This window comes from Anas acuta, chromosome 17, assembly GCF_963932015.1.
Source record: "Anas acuta chromosome 17, bAnaAcu1.1, whole genome shotgun sequence".
In the NCBI taxonomy this organism is placed as follows: domain Eukaryota; kingdom Metazoa; phylum Chordata; class Aves; order Anseriformes; family Anatidae; genus Anas; species Anas acuta.
The window spans coordinates 5064100-5080781 of NC_088995.1; the positions used below are offsets into that span (position 1 = coordinate 5064100).

At 50.8% G+C, this 16682-nt stretch overlaps 1 protein-coding gene across 2 annotated transcripts in view; it reads right to left on the reverse strand.

Annotated features, from left to right (window-relative positions):
- OSBP2 (oxysterol binding protein 2) overlaps positions 1 to 16682 on the reverse strand; it is a 77633-nt gene that overhangs the window by 56227 nt on the left and 4724 nt on the right. Inside the window, exons 2-3 of one of the 2 annotated variants that reach the window (XM_068701149.1) lie at positions 16093 to 16143; positions 1118 to 1326 (exon numbers count right to left, since the gene is read on the reverse strand). In XM_068701149.1, coding sequence (XP_068557250.1) covers positions 1118 to 1326; positions 16093 to 16115 — 232 coding nt within the window. In that variant the 5' untranslated portion in view covers positions 16116 to 16143. The remainder of the gene's footprint in view (positions 1 to 1117; positions 1327 to 16092; positions 16144 to 16682) is intronic. The other variant, XM_068701148.1, reaches the window with a different exon arrangement.

The following is a 16682-nucleotide window of genomic DNA, read 5'->3' on the forward strand; positions in this document are numbered from 1 at the left end:
CCAGCCACAACCTTCCTCAGTGGCAAGTCTGGAAGCCTCATGAGCACTACCCACGGATGCATATTCAGTGCAGCCAATACCACAGAGCAGCATTTATAGATGTCCCAAAGCCCCAGACACGGACCAGGAGAGCAACGCACTACAAAAACACCAAACCAAAGCAACCCCAAGCTGGGCAGCCAGTATCTCACCATACCATGAAGCTATGTTCTCATTTTAAGCAGAATGTAACAAAAGCAGGTGTTCCCTACATCTTCTCTCTTGCATAAGGTTTGTTTTCCAGCATTCAAGGTAAGAGCAGAGTGGTTTTGTAGGGCAAAATGGGTGGCTGGCTGGCTTTTTAATACATTCATGGGTTTTGTTTGCTGTGATTTGAAGCCATCCTCGTTTGTGGAAGGAAACCAAATGTGAATCCCAGAAGAGTTATGAACACAAATATTTCAGAAATATTGTTTGTTAAGCACTTATCAGATCTGTTACACAACAGAGCAGTAAAAACTACGCTCTTGGGAGGAGCACGCATGGGGTTTTGACAGCTTTACATAACGCAGTTGTCCTAAATATACACTAATAAATACCAAACCAGAGCTTAGCGTGTACAGAGGGGACACAGGGAATATACACAGGAAGCTAGATTTATGCATCATTCATCTCCAGCACTCCCCTACAGTGGGGGTGAACAGGAGAGGCACTGCTCTGGCATTTTGTTGTGAATCAGAGCTCCCTGGGGCACCACTCATCACTGTGCTTTGTGCCTCCTGCATCACTCCCCACCACACTGACCACCCCAGTGTCCACGAAAAAGGCACACCTGTCCTACCTTCCAGAAGCAGCACTGTAACTTCCCTTTCACTTGCTTTCCCCAGTTTACAGTCATTACCCAGGGGCTTTAAAGACTGGCTTAAGGCTGCGTGACCAGCTGAGAAGAAGTTCGGCACACGCAGTATTGCTTAAAACCCTTTGTGCCTCTTTGGGAAACAGACAGCTACTTTTAATTGCATATGAACCGGTATCTGCTAGGGTTTCTGCACGATTTAGCAGGCCCAGAAAGGCTGCTTTACAGGGAGGTTTTTAAGAAGGATCCAGCTGCACGTTCGCACGCCGAGCCGGGCTCTACCTGACTGGTTGTTCCTCATGCGGATGGCTTTCGCCTTGGCCAGCTCCAGCGCCGTGACCCAGCGCTGCCTCTCCACTTCCGAGTTGGCCTTCAGGTGGTACGTCCTTCCCCCGTTGGAGAGCACGATGTTACACGAGTCCTCCGTGTCGATGTGGGCCGTCGACAGGTTGATGGTTCCGCGGCACGTGTGGGCCATCTCCGCCTGCGTCCTGCACAGGAACAGAGGACAAGGAAGCATAAATCCCTCTGCACCCACACTCCCCAGGATGGCCATCGACCCACACACCACCAGGGCATTTCTCATCTCATTTGCACTGCTGCTCTTCTCTCTCCCTGCTACCCCGCCTTTATTACTCTCCAGTTTTGTGCCTTTCCATACCCTCTCCCTTCAATCACTCTCTTTTGTCCAAGTTTGATAAGATCTTGCATGCGAAGATCTTCATTTGTAAAGCAAACGAGCGTGGCATAATTCCTCTGGGGCTGTTAAAACACCTTTGCTGCAGGCAAAATTGCTGCACACTTCAGCAGGTTTCATCAGCACCAAGAGCAGGTGGCTGTTCTGGAGCCAAACTTTCCAAACAACTAACCCTCGTTGTACCCCCAGCTTAGCCAACCAAAGGGAAATGGGTATGCTGCTACTATGGCACCTAATTCTCAGCGAGCAGTTTACCAAGCAGCTGCAAGAAGATGGAGCTCCAGGTCAGGACAAACCTTTCTTTGGATCATTATCCAGGGATCAGGCCCCCTGCCCAGGGATGCTTTGGTTGCAGAGCACGAGCCAGCGCTCCAAACACTCCCTAGCATGTTTTCAGCAGCACCTAAAGGCACTTTTTTTTCTTAAGCAGAGACTAGATGTATCAAAGGCACTCCGGTACAAAGAGAAATGCCTGATGTAGTCCTGAAACTGCCTCTCCACCCACTGCTGCACTTACAGACACCTAAAATAGCTCAGCGAGAGCTCAGCCCGTGAGTCCCACAGCCCTCCCAGCACCCAGCTCAGGCACAGCCCACAGCACAGCGGTGCTGGCAGCACCCACGCAGCCCACCCCCGGCACAGAGCCCACCCCCACGGGGCCGCCTGCTTTCCAGCCGGGGCTGCAGATGCCATAAGCCCCATCCCTCCAGCCCCTCGCACAGCCTGGAGCAGCTGAAAGGCAGATCTGTGGGCAGGAGGAAATCAGAGGGTCTCCTTTGACCCTCTTTGCATCTCCTCCATCTTTTACCACCCAACCGTTTCGTCCCATCCTGTCCAGCTCTGCCCCAGCACAAGTTAATCTTGCCCAGCGTGTTCACCATGAGGTGAACCAGGTCCTGTGACGTTTCTTAAAAACCCTCAACCTCCCCAGGCCCAGGGGATCACGCTGGAGAAAGGTGGGAGCAGAGCAACACTGTCATGGGATGAATCAGCCTCACGTTTTCCTCAATGCCCCTGCCCTGAATCATTTCCAGAGTCCTCTCTCCAGCTCTTTTCCTGACACGAAGACCTGTTGGAATGGGACAGATGTCAGATAATAATTAGATGCATTTTTCTAATATTTCAGCAAAATGCATTACTGCCCAGTTGCTCACTGAATTGCAGTACGAGGAGGAACCAAGGGAATCTGCAGGAATTTCTCTCAGCCACTAATGGCTCCTTTATTTCCCCCCAAGCCAGCAGCACAGTCCTTGCTAAGGAATGTCCTCAAAGTTTGTCATCATTAGCTCTAACTCTTCAAGACAGGGGCCTGTTAGAAATACCCATGGGTGTTTGCTTATCAGAAGCCACTGAGTGCATCGTGCAGCCTTCAACAGAGGCATCACCACTCTGGGAAGATGCTCACCTGGACAGCACCAGCACGAGAAATCACGGTCAGTAAGAAACCACCAGGCTTAGTGGCAGGACTGGAGAGAGCCTCAGCACACGAAGCTCAGCCCCAGCGTTTCACGGAATGGCATCGGCATCTCCCCTCCGCTGTTCCTCTCTGTCTTAACCCAGCTGCTTTGTCCTGGAAGCCCAGCACCCCGAGGCACAGCCCTCCCAGAAGGGTTGGTTCATCCTCTGCTGGATTTGAGGTGCCCCAGCTGGGCAGATGCCTGTGCTGCTTCTTACAGGGCAATGCCAGGTCTCTCCTTCTGATCCTGATTCTGATCTGGGTCATCACTGGCCACAGCTTTTCTATCATTTTACACCAAGTCGCATCTTCACAGCTGGCAGAGCCGAACAAGTCACCGACTGCTGAGCATCAGAAATGTTGACTAAGGCACACGAAGCAGCTCGTAGTGACAGCGTGGCACGCACAAGACCATGCCCGCCAGCGCCAGGAGCATCTCCCCGTGATCCCAAAGAGCTCAGAGCAGTTTGCCAGCTGCTTCCTTCTCCACACCACGTCACAGCACACAGGCAGGGGTGCAGCGAGCCGCCCCAGAGAGACCACGAGCACCAACTCGGCATGGTGACGCTGGTTTGTGGAGGAGATAATTTGGCTCCCAATTAAACCAAGCACTGATTTTCATTTCCAGAGTCACCCAGTTCATGATGCAGCATGTACTGGCACGGTCCCAGCAGGGCTTGCTTTTCACTTTGAGCAAACTGCTAAAATGATTTTTCTCTCACACAGAAAACAAAGGTCTCCAAGGTGACTTTGCTAAATCGATTTAGTCACATGAAAACAGCCCTGCTCTCCCACCCAAGAAAACTGTTTCTGTATAGGACTTTGCTCTTCGAGCTACTTCTCGGTGCAAATCTGCATGGGAAATCAATTCCCATCACTCAGCACCCACACGCAAGGCAGGCACCTGACCCAGCTCCGAGCCAAGAAGCCATTTCCCCTGTCCGCATGCAGGAAAATACGAGGTGCCCTTCAGAAGCACTCCTGCTCAGCTGGATCTGCTTATTCACCGCCAGCAGCTCAACTATTGCATAACGTGATCCAGGCAGATTTTCTGATTCTCGACTTTCTGCAATAATCTGAGAGCCGCACAGATGGGAGAACACGTGGGCGGGCTGCAAAAAGCTGCCCAGGGGTTGAGGGTGGACACGGACCACACAGAGGTGCCCGCTGCTGGGTGCCTGGGATTTTCTGCTGCTCCCACTCCAAGCTAATTACCGGGTTCACCTTCAGAGATGTGAAATCACAGCTGGGTGGAGAGGTGAAGCAGACAGCTGCCTGGCAGAGTCCACGCGTGGCGAGAGGCAGTGGAGCTGGGCAGGATTGCCCCGTTACAGCTCGGCTCCGATTCATACCCTGGAATGAGGCAGCATCAAAGCATTCACCTTTGTTTTCTCCACAGCACGCAGAACACAGGAATCAGAACTTCAGACGAGCATCGTTACTCGGGCACCCTGCCCACAAGCACAGCAATCCGCAGAACGCTGGATTTTGCAAAAAGTTGAACAACCAGAAGATGTTTGAAAACATTATTTGCATCGTCTTCTGGTTGTTAAAACATTACTTGCATCATTTCTCTCTTTATTTAACGAAGCCACTTAAATACCACAGATTTAAATAGAACTCTTGCAACTATTTAGAAAGGCCTTCAGGATGAAACTCCCCGAGTCTGATCTTTGGCATCCTACTGCCTGATAGATGAGCTGCTTGGCGTGATGCAATAGGAACAGCAAGCTGCTGTTTAAGGACCCGCTTCCAGCTCTGGGGGAATACCTGAGCTGCACGCTCCCGCTTGGCAGTGACCGAAAGGAATCTTAGAAAGGAATTTCATTGTTTTATGGTAAGAGCTCAGAAGACAGGTTTATCAACAGAGCAAAGATTAAAAGGGAAGAAAAGCAGAGAGAGAGTTTTTTTTTTTTTTATTAAAGCAAGCGAGGACAACGGATGCTTGGGGCTAAGCTGCTCTGTCACAGGGCAATCGGCTACTGCCCTTTGAAATTCAACCTTTTCCGAAACCAAGCATGGCACTGCTGGTTTGGGAAAGGGTCCTGGCCTGCCCCTGCTACCCAAGCTGCACACGTGTGCCAGAGGCATTAAAACAGCTTCCCAGGGAGTTACAGATAGGGGTAAATAGCAGGGGGGGTCCTAGCTACGAGGGAATGAGCACACACACACCAGCTCACGGGGCTGCTGCACCCCTGCATCGTTACGTGCCCAACCCCAAGACATCTACGGACTTGCACTGCCAAAACTTCCCCTCCACCAGCAAGGCTGAGTGGTCTCTGAGTGGCCTGAGTAGTCTCTCGCCTCTCTGACTTTCATGAGGGTGCTGAAAATGCTCCAGCTAGCAAGTCAGAACTTCTTTAAACTGGATTATCCACAGAAAAAATGAGCGAGATGCTACACAAACACTGACCTGAGGCTTCTTTCCTAAGCTGGAAGCGCCAGTGCTGCCTGCTCACACTCCGCCACTATCTCTCTGTATTGCTCACAAATCAAGGCAGCTCCTTATTTAAATAGAGCTCACCTCTTGGCAGGTTTCTCACTATTTAATCCACTTAGATCTTGATTTTCAGCAGGAAAGCCTGCACCGGGCTGAACTATTTCAGCCATCGGGACAGAGATCTGCGGAAGAAACGTGGTTACTCCAGTGCTGTGGCTGCAAGACAGCCCTGCAGCTGCTTGGCCTCCTTCCTCCAGCACTCGCGTGAGACTTTCTGGCAGATGGCCCGAGGTTACGCAAAGATGAGAAACTTTGCTGTCTCCGGGATATTGCCAACATCCATCAGCTTTTGAAAGCAGAAAATGAAAAATGAAAAGAAAAAAAAAAAACAAAACACTTCCACAGGGAACTATGAAACTTCGGTATGTGTTTGGAAAGGTCTTCCCAAGCAGAAATGAAAATCAGGCCACCAAGGAGATTTTTATTACCAGCTAAGAGCAAAATCGGAGCTCCCCAAGCTGAGCCTTGTGCTGGCACTTTGTCCATCCACCTTTCCTTCCTGACAGGCACGCGGAGCAGCCTACAAAAGGGACAAAATTCTTACACACTGGTTTTCTTGAGGACAAAGCCTGAGCCACAACACGAGCAAAGCTTTCCATGCCAGCAAGGAGCTTTCTGTGCCATCACCAGGCTCGGGACCGAGCAGTGAGCAGAGCACAGGCCAGGCAGGTGGTGGCTGCTCGTGATGCGAGAGGAGAAGGATTGAGCAGGGTTGCTTTCAGAAAGGCATTTAGCTTTCAGGGCATTTCTTCATAAACCTGCCCCCCTTCTCCAAGTCCAGCCTGCGGATGGAGGGATGGGAACTAACCCATGGGAAGAGCCAAGACTTGGGCTGGAATTTCCTTCAGAAGATGCCTTCTTGTTTAACTGCCTGGATAAAAAGTCACATGCACAAGATTCTTGCACGCTAGCACTGGGACAACAAACAGATTGTTTGATTTCCGTTAACCTTGCACGCAACCTGCAGGCCATCCTCCATGGCCAAAGCATGGATGTTAGAAAACAGACAAACCACGTTAGCAGCCAGTGCCCCTGTAAGAGAGAAACTGGGAAGGCCTCATCGGTCATGCGCTGACTCGGATTAAAACCCACCTATTTTTCCCTACAGCACCTTTCACAGATGAAGTTGAGCATGGTTTGGTTTTAACACTGCCCTGCTGATTTATCCAACTCGCCGTCCCATCATGCCGGGAGATTAACACAGCTTTACCCAAATCAAGGGCTCTGCAGCTAGAGAGAAACCTTCACAGCGGCTGCAGAGCTGGGAAATGCCCCTTGGGGCGAGCCTCGGGATGGGAAATTTCTCTCTGGGTTAGCAGAGAAGGAAACCAGGCACGCCAACCGAGCGTAGGGCATTTCACCCATCCGTTTGGATTTTGTGCATCCCTTTTTTTTTTTTTTTCCCAGGGAGTGGCTGGCTGTGAAGCTAGTGAGACCCCTGCCTTCCCTTTTATATTCAAGGAATCCCAAAAAGCAATTTAAAACCGCCTTCGTTCTGAGGCCTAAAGTTCCCCTGCCTCAAGTCTGAGGATATGAGCACAGACACCAAACCTCTTGGGATTTTTACCCTCCTTGGTACAAGGAAAAAGGATTTTTTACAACAGTTTCATTCTAAGGCATGAACAGCCAGGAGAAAGCAGGCGCGTGCCCCAGGAGGTGCTTTCCCAGCTGGCACAGCAGGCAACGCGCATGTTCAACACATTACAAGCTTGTTCAGCACCTCTCGCACAAACCGCAAGCCCCACATGACAAAACAGCTGAGATTTTTTTTTTTCCTTCCCTCCTTTTTCTTTTCACTAACCTTACCGAGTCGCAAACAAAACCCAAACAAGCATATGGCAAGTGTCGCCCTGAGATGTCTGCACAAAGATTCAATTTGCTTCTATTTGCAGGCCGATTAATCTGCAACTGGCTGCAGTCAGGATGGGTACAGATTAGTGACAATCAGATTTAAGGAGGGGAAAAAAAAAACGAGGCTGTTTTCTCAGCGCTGTCGTGTCAAAGCTTTCAGTCACAGCCACCAACAAGCCAGGAGAGCTGCGCTGAAGGGGTCGGATCCACACGGCACGACTCCAAACCTCTGCTTCGAGCAGGGGCTGCAGGAGGAGAAGAGATCTGGCTGCCACCTGCTTCCTCCGAGCAGGGTACACGGAGCACAGGGCTGTCTCTTCACTGAGAAGACAAAGTGCAAAGATGAGTATAGGCACACACGTCTGAAATGCTTTTTACCACTACCATCCGAACGCTAGGCTGTGCCCCTGCTCCCTTCCAGCACAAAACCCAAGCAAGGCTCCCACCCCGCATCGAAGGATACCCTAGAAACGATCTGTTCAGGTGCACATGCTTCAGAAGTAGCTTTTATAACACATTTATCCCTCTCTAGTGTGCACAGTGCATGTCTTCTGCCAGGAAACCTCAGCCAGTGAGATGCAAAGAGTCAGCAAGCGCAAAACTGGTCTGAGAAAGGAGACTTTGCGCTGGGTATTTTTGATGAAAAATGAAAAAAATAATACTTAAAAAAAAAAAACAGCAGGGCCTTTAAAATTTTAAAAAATAGAAGGGCCTGTATGGTTTTCAGAGAACGTTTTAGATCTTAGGATTTTAAATCCTCCTCCACCTGAGCAAGGGCTCCAAGATCACCTCTGGTTATGGTGCAGGGATACGGCACTGGCGATTTCCTCCCCTGGAGGCTCTCCCCAGGCTACGAGTAGCCCAGCTCTATTCCTACAGACTGGTTTAGGAACGTGTTCTGATAACTACAGCATGTGCCAGGCACAGCCCACACCGCAGCTCGGCAGGGACTAGAGCAGCTCCACAAAATCACAGCTTTCAGAGAGAGCTGCTAGAAAGCACAACTGCCTCTCCCAAAAATGCCCAAGTAGCACAGTTTACTGTTTTCATTATTTCCTAAGCAAAAATGCTGAAGATCTAGAGCAGAAGTGAGATTTATGGAAGGTCTGGTCCAGATCCCATCATCTGGGCAGAAGTTAGTTTACACTGAGCACTGGAAGGGACACAAATGACACGTCTGGTGGCTGGTTCCTAAGCAAGAAAGAACAAATGACCACACACAAGGTTAATTTGACAAATTGCACAGAAAGCCTGACATAAATGCAATACGGCAGACACAAGCCTGAGGCAGCATTGTGTCTGTTATCACCTCTGCCTTTAAGTTTCCACTGGCCTCTCAGTCCCTGGAAATGGTGTTAAAACTATCAGAACGAAGCTCAGCCACCGTCACCTCACGTTTGCATTTTCTAGCCACTATGTCCAAGAATATAAGAGTGTGCAGGTCACAGCACAGGCAACATTAAGACAAATTTTGTTCTATTCTTATCCCACTGATGTGCATCCAGCCTGATTATTGTTGTGAAAAGATGCCCTGTGTCAGGGCGTGCCCTTACCAGTCCTTTTCAGGTCAAAGCTGGAGAGAAAAGCTCGTTCCAGGAACATCTCCTCTGCTGCAGGCAGCTGCCTGCAAGCTACAGCCAACGCTGATGCTTTCTGTACTGAACAAATTTTCTTTGGAGGTGCTGTGCATGAATTATGGCCCATAACCTCGAACACTGAAGAGCACTTTGAAGTCATCCTTTTTGCTTTTGCCAGCTTTCAAACGGTGCCAAAGTCACACCACAGTTTCTTTCTGCATGAGATTTCTTACGGATACTTCAGGAGGGTGAAGTATCTTGGGGTCACCCACAGCCGTAACTTCTCAGGCTTCCTGAGCCCACCCAGGAAACGTTTTCCTGGAGCAACCTGCTCAGACCTACAAGCAACCTCGGGAGCTGAGACGTACCCAAGTGACTTCCATGATCTCCGTTATGACCTCTATAAAATGCTCAGATTTACAGGCCCACCCCGTTGCCCCTTGGGGACACGCTCCTGGGAAGTGCAGAGGACAGCAAGTCACAGAACAGCACTTTTTTTTTTCATCAGGACTGATGAAACAGAAACAGAAAATGTGAGCAGGAACGTAAACCACGCCTGCAATGTAAGTACCCCAGGCAGCGTAACACAACGCGAGATCCTTCCCATTCCTTACGACACTACCCAAAGAATAAAACATCTTGACAGCTGGCTTTTCAGCCGCTAGAGATGCCAAGGGCTTTTTTTTTTTTTTTTTACATAGCAATCAGGAGTTAACTGCTTACTGACCCGTGATTCACACTGGCAGGGCTCTTGGGTCTTGCAGCCCCTCCTGGACAGACCTGCCTGACCTCAGCGGCTTCACTCTCGACACCAAAGGCCCAGAACACATCTTTCAGCGTCTTGAGACTTCTTCCTGAAGCCACATCTCCGTTGCCATCAGCTTCCTCAGATGGCCTCTGCTCATCAGGGTCAAGCAAGTCAACCAAGGAAGAAGCACAGGGGGAAAAGGAATGCGATGGTTAGAGCAAGGCATTAACTGATCAGTGACACCACTCCCAGATACCACGCAGGCACCAGTGAGACCCACGTTCCCTCTCAGCCTCCACGCAGGAATATATAACTGCACAGAGCACACACAAGTCATGTGCTTTCAGAGATTTATCTTGGGAATCTGAGTCACGTCAATACTCGGCACTGGGAGCAGTCTTTGCGGGCTGTATATTTGCTGCAGAAATCCTGTGGATGTCGATTGGGGGTTACCAGAAATAGAAAAGTTCAGTGTATGGCCAAAAGGGAAGGGAAGGTCAGTAAGCTCCCTAAGGAAGAGCTCTTGCATGGATCAGGGGGAGTTGCAGCTTTCAGCCAGTTTCCCAACTGCTCAAACCAGACTTTCAGTGGTACTTCAGCACCTGGTGTTGCAAGAAACCCCCCTGGAGCAACAGGAGCTTAGGGTTTTTTATGCAGAACTATCAGAGACGCTTTGGCACAGCTGGAGACCTGCCCTCCACAACACCAGCGCCAAAACTTCACCCCAAGGCCCTGCCTTCGGTTTCAGCAGCCACTTTGGGAAGCCAAGGAGCCTCTGGAGAAGCCTGCTGCATGCATCCCCCAGGAGGCAAGCTGCACGTTGCACACCGAGGCGCTTCGCCCCGCTAACCCGCCCCCCTGAGCCTGCCCAGATGCTCGGACACATGGACAGCAGGTCCCAAAGGCCCTCTGCAGCTCCTTTCCTCATGCCCCAAGCACTGCAGAGTGTGTCCGGCACTTCCCACCTCAGGGACGGCAGCAGGAACACTACTTTTAGACCTCAGAATAATTCATTTCTGCAGGAGATACATTAAATGCTTATATTCCTTAGCCTGCCTTCCTTGCTGCTCTAACGGCCTCAGAATTGGACCACTCGAGACAGAACAAAAAAAAAAAAAAAGATTTGTGTTTGCTAATTTAAAGCGGCCAAAGCAAGCAAAGTGCTGTCGTGCACAAGGACAACATCCAGATTATTTGGCCAGTGCAGAAAAAACAAAAGTGGAAGTGGGAAAAGCTGTGGCCTCCTTGCCACGTGCTGGTAGCAGGGTCCTGATACAGCCTCCTCCGGCAGGTCACGAGGCGATGGGCAGTTATCTTTGAAGACAGCCCTTGACACGCACAGCACTGGAAGGAACTCACTCTTCTGAAGCTTCTTCACGCCTTGAAGTTTCCTCCAGTCAACAGAGAAGAGACGAACTCCGTGACACAGTGTTAGAGCACAACACGTTGAAGAACAAACGCTTACAGGGATGTGTCGCTGCAGGTCCCGTACAAGAAGAGCCAAATTTCACGAGAAAGCCTCTCCACAGACACATGTCCCTCCATCTGAGCAGACCCATGGAGGCACAGTCCAGACGACGACTTCTGTCCCATGCCAGGGCCCTTCCAGAGCCACTGCAGCTCACGACCAGTTCAGGAACAAGAGAAAGAAAAGTCTCTAGTTCCAATAAAAGGGTTTACCCAGCACCAAAAGTCTTTCAGGTTAGGAAAAACACCCCACAAAAGCTCAGATTCCCACCAAAGGTTAAGGGATATCTCCCTGTTGCACACCTTCAGGAGTATCCCATCCACGGAGGCAGTCCTCCAGGCACTGGAGGAGAACAGATGCAAAACCGCGTGGAATAAAGGCGCCCAAGGAGGCAGTGCTGCACTGCTGCAGAGCTGGGAAGACAAATCCTCAAGGGGAAAAGAAACTCCTAACGTGAAACAGGAGGCAGGCTGCTGTAGGAAACCTTCTCACAGAGCCAAACCAGCACGCTGAGAATTACACACCGGTGGAAAAGCAGCAAAACTCTTCTTCCTGAGTAAGGGAGCCAGGTAACCATGCCTGAAGATCATGGGAAGAGAAAACTGAGCTGTTAGCACTGCAACGCTTGCACACAGGAGCGGATTCTTTTTATAGAGATCTGGCACAGCAGAACCGTTCCTCTTGAGGTTTTATTAAAGAGATAAAAGGTGCACTTAGCACTAAGCAGGATGATGTGCCTTCACGGATTGCAATCACATGAGCACACTGAAGCTGGATGGTGATTTTCAGCGTTTCTGCCAGGTTTACATTCCTCAGGCTATAAACTCGCCCTTAATACATCGCACATTACCGCAGTCCTGTTGGCTTTCCTTGTACAAAGCCAGCAGACCTCCCTGGGTTTTCTCCCATTAGCAACTAAAGCAAAAACAATTAAGGTGACAGACAGCTCCGCGGCCTCTACAGCAAGCCCCATGGTGCCGCTGCACCTCACCCATCAGTCCCACAACAACTGGCTGGTATCAGGCGTTTTTTACCCTTCTCCTTCCATCAAAGATGCACTTGGCAGAGAGAAAAAAAGGCAGCACTGCCTCTTCACAACACTGAGTGACAGGCACCAAGCCTGCGGTGATGGAAGGAAGGAACCCCCCAGCAGCCTGCATCCTTCGAGCGAAACCCCCTGGCAGCACGTCGGTCTGATCAGGAAAACCTCCTCACAGCGTTTTTCCTGAGCAGGGGACGTGTTTAAAGGCATTGCTGCCGGCAGCCCGTGGGTTTACCGTAACACCTACCCTGGGGAGTAACAGCTCGGCCTTGTGCGTGAAATCAGCAGCGCAGATAAACCGGCAATTCCTTAAATAAAGCACAATTGCGAGTTAAAAACACACAAATGGCAACAGCCAGGCTCGCTTGCACAACACGTGGGACATGGGCCTTGCAAGAACTGACGCAGCTCCTCTCCAACGCAGAGAAAAAGGAAAGAAAACATTTAAAGGCCGGTATGTTGGGTGCAAGATCAGGATGGATTCACCCTGCACCAGCGGGGCTTCATAACCCCTGCTATGCCTTGAGGCCCGCTTGCTGTTAGTGCTTAGATTTGTTCCTGGGCTGAAACTCCCTTCTTAAAACTACAGAAATTGGAACCCTGCATCACGGACATACCTCAGACTAAAGGCCACGCACAAGAGCCCAGGGCAGAGCGCTCCAGAGCCTTCCCGCAGGTTTTGTAGGGATTTCTCCCCAAAGCCCTCAGTGCCCCATTGCCAAGCTACACCAAACACCGAATTTAGTTCCTCCAAGAACTTTCTGGAGACCTTTCTCCTGCTCCCATGAGCGAACGCAACCCACGCGTCCTTAAACCTGTTTACAGGCATTGCGCACTTGGAAATTAAAAGTCTGGGTGAAGTAACCTTGTTCCTTTGTCTCTGAGTAACTGAGCGATATCACAGAGCTGCTTAGCAGGGGCTGACAGCAAACGTGTTAACCTGCAACACCCCTGGCCTGGAGAAACCCGAGATGTTCCATTACGGCACTGTCAAGGCAGGTGAGGCCGGAGCTGTGAAGCAGATCTCACTTCAGTGCAGCAGTTTTGAACCCCACCTGCACCGAGACGCGGCACTGCTCCGTCTGCAGGTCCTCAGGCTCGGTGCCCGCAGGCTGCAGGGAGGAAAAGCACAAAGGGAGTCCCAGCACATTACTCATGCACCATCTCCTAGGCCTCCGCAACTAGAACTCCAAATTTAAAGCTCCCAAGGAACTCGCATCCATAGGTTGTCCACTTTGAAGCCACTCTGTACATGCTTCAACTAAGGAAACCCTAACACACCAGAAAAGCAGTTTGAGCCCATCCTCGATTTCAGAGGTGCGTTTGTATCAGCTTGTCAATCCTCACGTGTCGGAGGAGCCCTTCCCTAAACTTAGGGGCTGACTTGTAACTTTAGAGGATAAAACTGTGCTGATTTTTTAAAGAAAAAAAAAGTAACTCAGCTGTAAACAGCACAGGAACGGAGCTGCAAGGCTCGAGCTGGAATGGTTTGCTGAGCAATGCTGGCTTTTACAAAACCAAACTCTCCTGACAGCAGGCGCAGAGCACACAGGGAGATTATGTTGTGTGAACCACACTTCAGGCCCACTGTCCTCGCTGATGCCTCACCAAAGCGGCTTTTCAGATTTATGGTGGATCCTGCTTATTTCCAAACACGACGCGCAGAGGAGAGCCCCAGGCGACCCAGGACTCCACCCCAGCAAGCTGAAGGCGCGCGTGCTGTGTGTGTAAAGCACCAGAAGCCAAATACCCAGACACAAACATCCAACCAAGGTCAGGAGGCCCCTCGGGAGCCTCAGGTGCAACCTGCCCTAAGCAGGAGCAAGCAGCTCAGCTCACGCAGGATGCTGTGTAGCCAAAGTTTGAGCACCACCAAGAATTTCCTCCAGCCCCCGTCTCAGTATTTGGCCTCACTCCCAGTGAAAACACATTTCCTTGTGTCTGCCTGGGGTTCCCCACCTCCCTGGTGCACATCAACCCGCTGATGAAGAGCAAAACAAATGCTGGGAATAATGTTGTGCTATCTCAGGGCTACAAAACAGAAATTAGCATGCAGTGCTTGGTCACAGGACACACACCAAGCCGCACAATATTCCTAACAGCTCCCTGACAGGATACAGCTGCTGTGAACAGCAACCAGCTCCAACGGGAGTCCTACACCTTGTCTTGAGACGCTGGCAGTACAACACGATTCAACAGGAGGTGCTGAGAGCGTGCTGTGCACGCTCAATTGGAGGTACACAACATGAAGATGATTCTGTCACCTTTTGCGCCAGTTCCCTCCAAGATGCAGCAACCTACAAGCAGTTTAGAAATAAAATATCACCTCGGATAAAACAGCTTTTGGTACAAGTACTGCCTTACCTCCAAAAACTACATCCCGGGAAAGGCTCGAAGTTAGAGAGGCTGCAGCAATGCCACCGACACAGAGACACACGAGCAAGAGGGAAAGGAAAAGCTGCTTGGATAAGACAGAGCCACACATTAGTTTCACCTGAGCACACGCTATAAACCTGCAGCACTTCTTGCTTTGCTGGGGAACATCCAAGCGGTTACACGGGAGCAATAAATGGCAGCTGAACGGTATCCAGCTGGAGGTCAGGATGCTCAGGTCAGGATGCCTCCAACAAGGACTTTAGACCAGAGCTGGAAACTTCACGACTCACAGCGAGCTGCAGGGTAGGGGGCACCCCTCAGCTGCTGCACGGCTCCGTACTGTCACGGGTCATGCAGATCCGTGGTACCGATGAGTTTGGCGGCCGTGCCAAGGAAGCAAGCAGCTTGCCCCGTGTTAACAGCGATGGAGGGACACTGCTGGGGTGCCCGCACCCATCCCCAACCTAAATTGCAGGAATATGCAAGCAGTAGGGTGAAGGACGGCATTTTCTGCTCCATTTCTCATAAAGTGCTTACAGAAACCAGCTTTAGCTATTAATAACTGCTACGAAGAATCGCTGCTTTGTGTTAAAGAAGGGAAGGAGAGGCACAGACTCCCACAGCACTGTATTTATCCCCGCTTGCATTGCAGAAACTACCCTAACCTGCTCTGGATGCCTGCACTGTGCTCTTTAGAAAGATTTGGAGAATTAGGCTATTTTTAGGAAACGAAGGACCTCCTCCACAGTCACGGCAGGGACATACATCTACCCAGGCGTGATTTCAAAGCACAAATATCCTATCTTGAAGGGCTAGATTCAAAAAAAAAAAAAGGTAAAAACGATCAGGAAGGGTGACAGAAATACCATGTGGCCCCAAAGGAGCGTGAAAGCAGGGCTGCTGGAGGCATGCACGCGCCGTGCCGAACGCAACAGCTCATTGCTAACGCGTGCCTGCGAGCCAGCCTGTACTACTGACGCTGCAAAATGCTATCGCAGCCCACGTAAGCACTGAATTGCACCGCAGGGCTGGCCAGCAGCAGGGCCAGCAGCTCAGAAACGCCAGACAGTCACAGGCAACAGCCACAGCTCCTTCTGAGCCTGGGCTCACAGAGGTGAAGCGAAGCACACAACAGCCTGGAGCAGGGCTGAGGAGGAGATCTTGCTCCCAGGGCTGCCACCGGCGGGCGAATCGTGCCACCAGCCCCCCTGCTACCACGCTTTTGATTTGCATTTTTAATTTTGAAGTTGCTGCACACGCAGCCCGCAGGCACCCGGGTGAGTCAGCAGCCGCTGACCCAGCAGCAACAAGCACGTCCAGCCCGGTTATCCTCCGAGCTTTAACTCCGGCTGCCTCCGCCTGCCGCTGTCAGACAAAGAAAAATGAAGCGATGAATTATTAAAGCAGCTTTTTGATCGAAACCAAACAAAGGTTGATAGAAAATGTATCAAGATCCTCGCCCAGGTGCCCAAGGAATGATTAAAGGCCCAAAGGGAACCCAACACCTCCCGCTCAGCCGGGGAGCGGGCCGGAACAACTCACGTTTCAGGTGATGACCCCAGCATTGGCCATCAGCGCTGGATCCGAGGAGACCTGCAAGAAGCAGAGGGCTCCGATGTCACGGCCTGCTTAAGTCGCCTGAAATTACCCGAGTTACCTAGCTACAACGTAATTTAGACACAAGCACACCTCAGTACGACAAGGTTCGATAGTCTGACCTGCTGCAGCATGAAATCAGCCGACAGGTGAGGGAAGCCAGAGAGGTTCAGCAGCGACTTACAGCGCAGTAAACACTGCAAGTTGCTGAGGGAAAACACTTCTTTGCAAGGGAATCAGGCAGAATTTAAGAGGGATGCTGCAAGGAAAACCAACCACAAGCAAGGGAGCTCTGCGCCAGCTGCTTGCATTACTTCTGGCAGGAGATCGGCTCCTTCACCATGGACTCAGTGGGCACAGAGGAAGGCTGACAGGGCAAACACAAACTTAAACCTGTGCTTGGAGCAAGGGAAATCAGAACCAAACGCCCAAATAGTAAATACGGGAAGAGATGGGTGCAGGAATTACAGCCAAAGGGCCAGGGATGCCACTGGAGCAGCAAGGACAACCGCAGCACGTGGCACCCACGCTGGCTT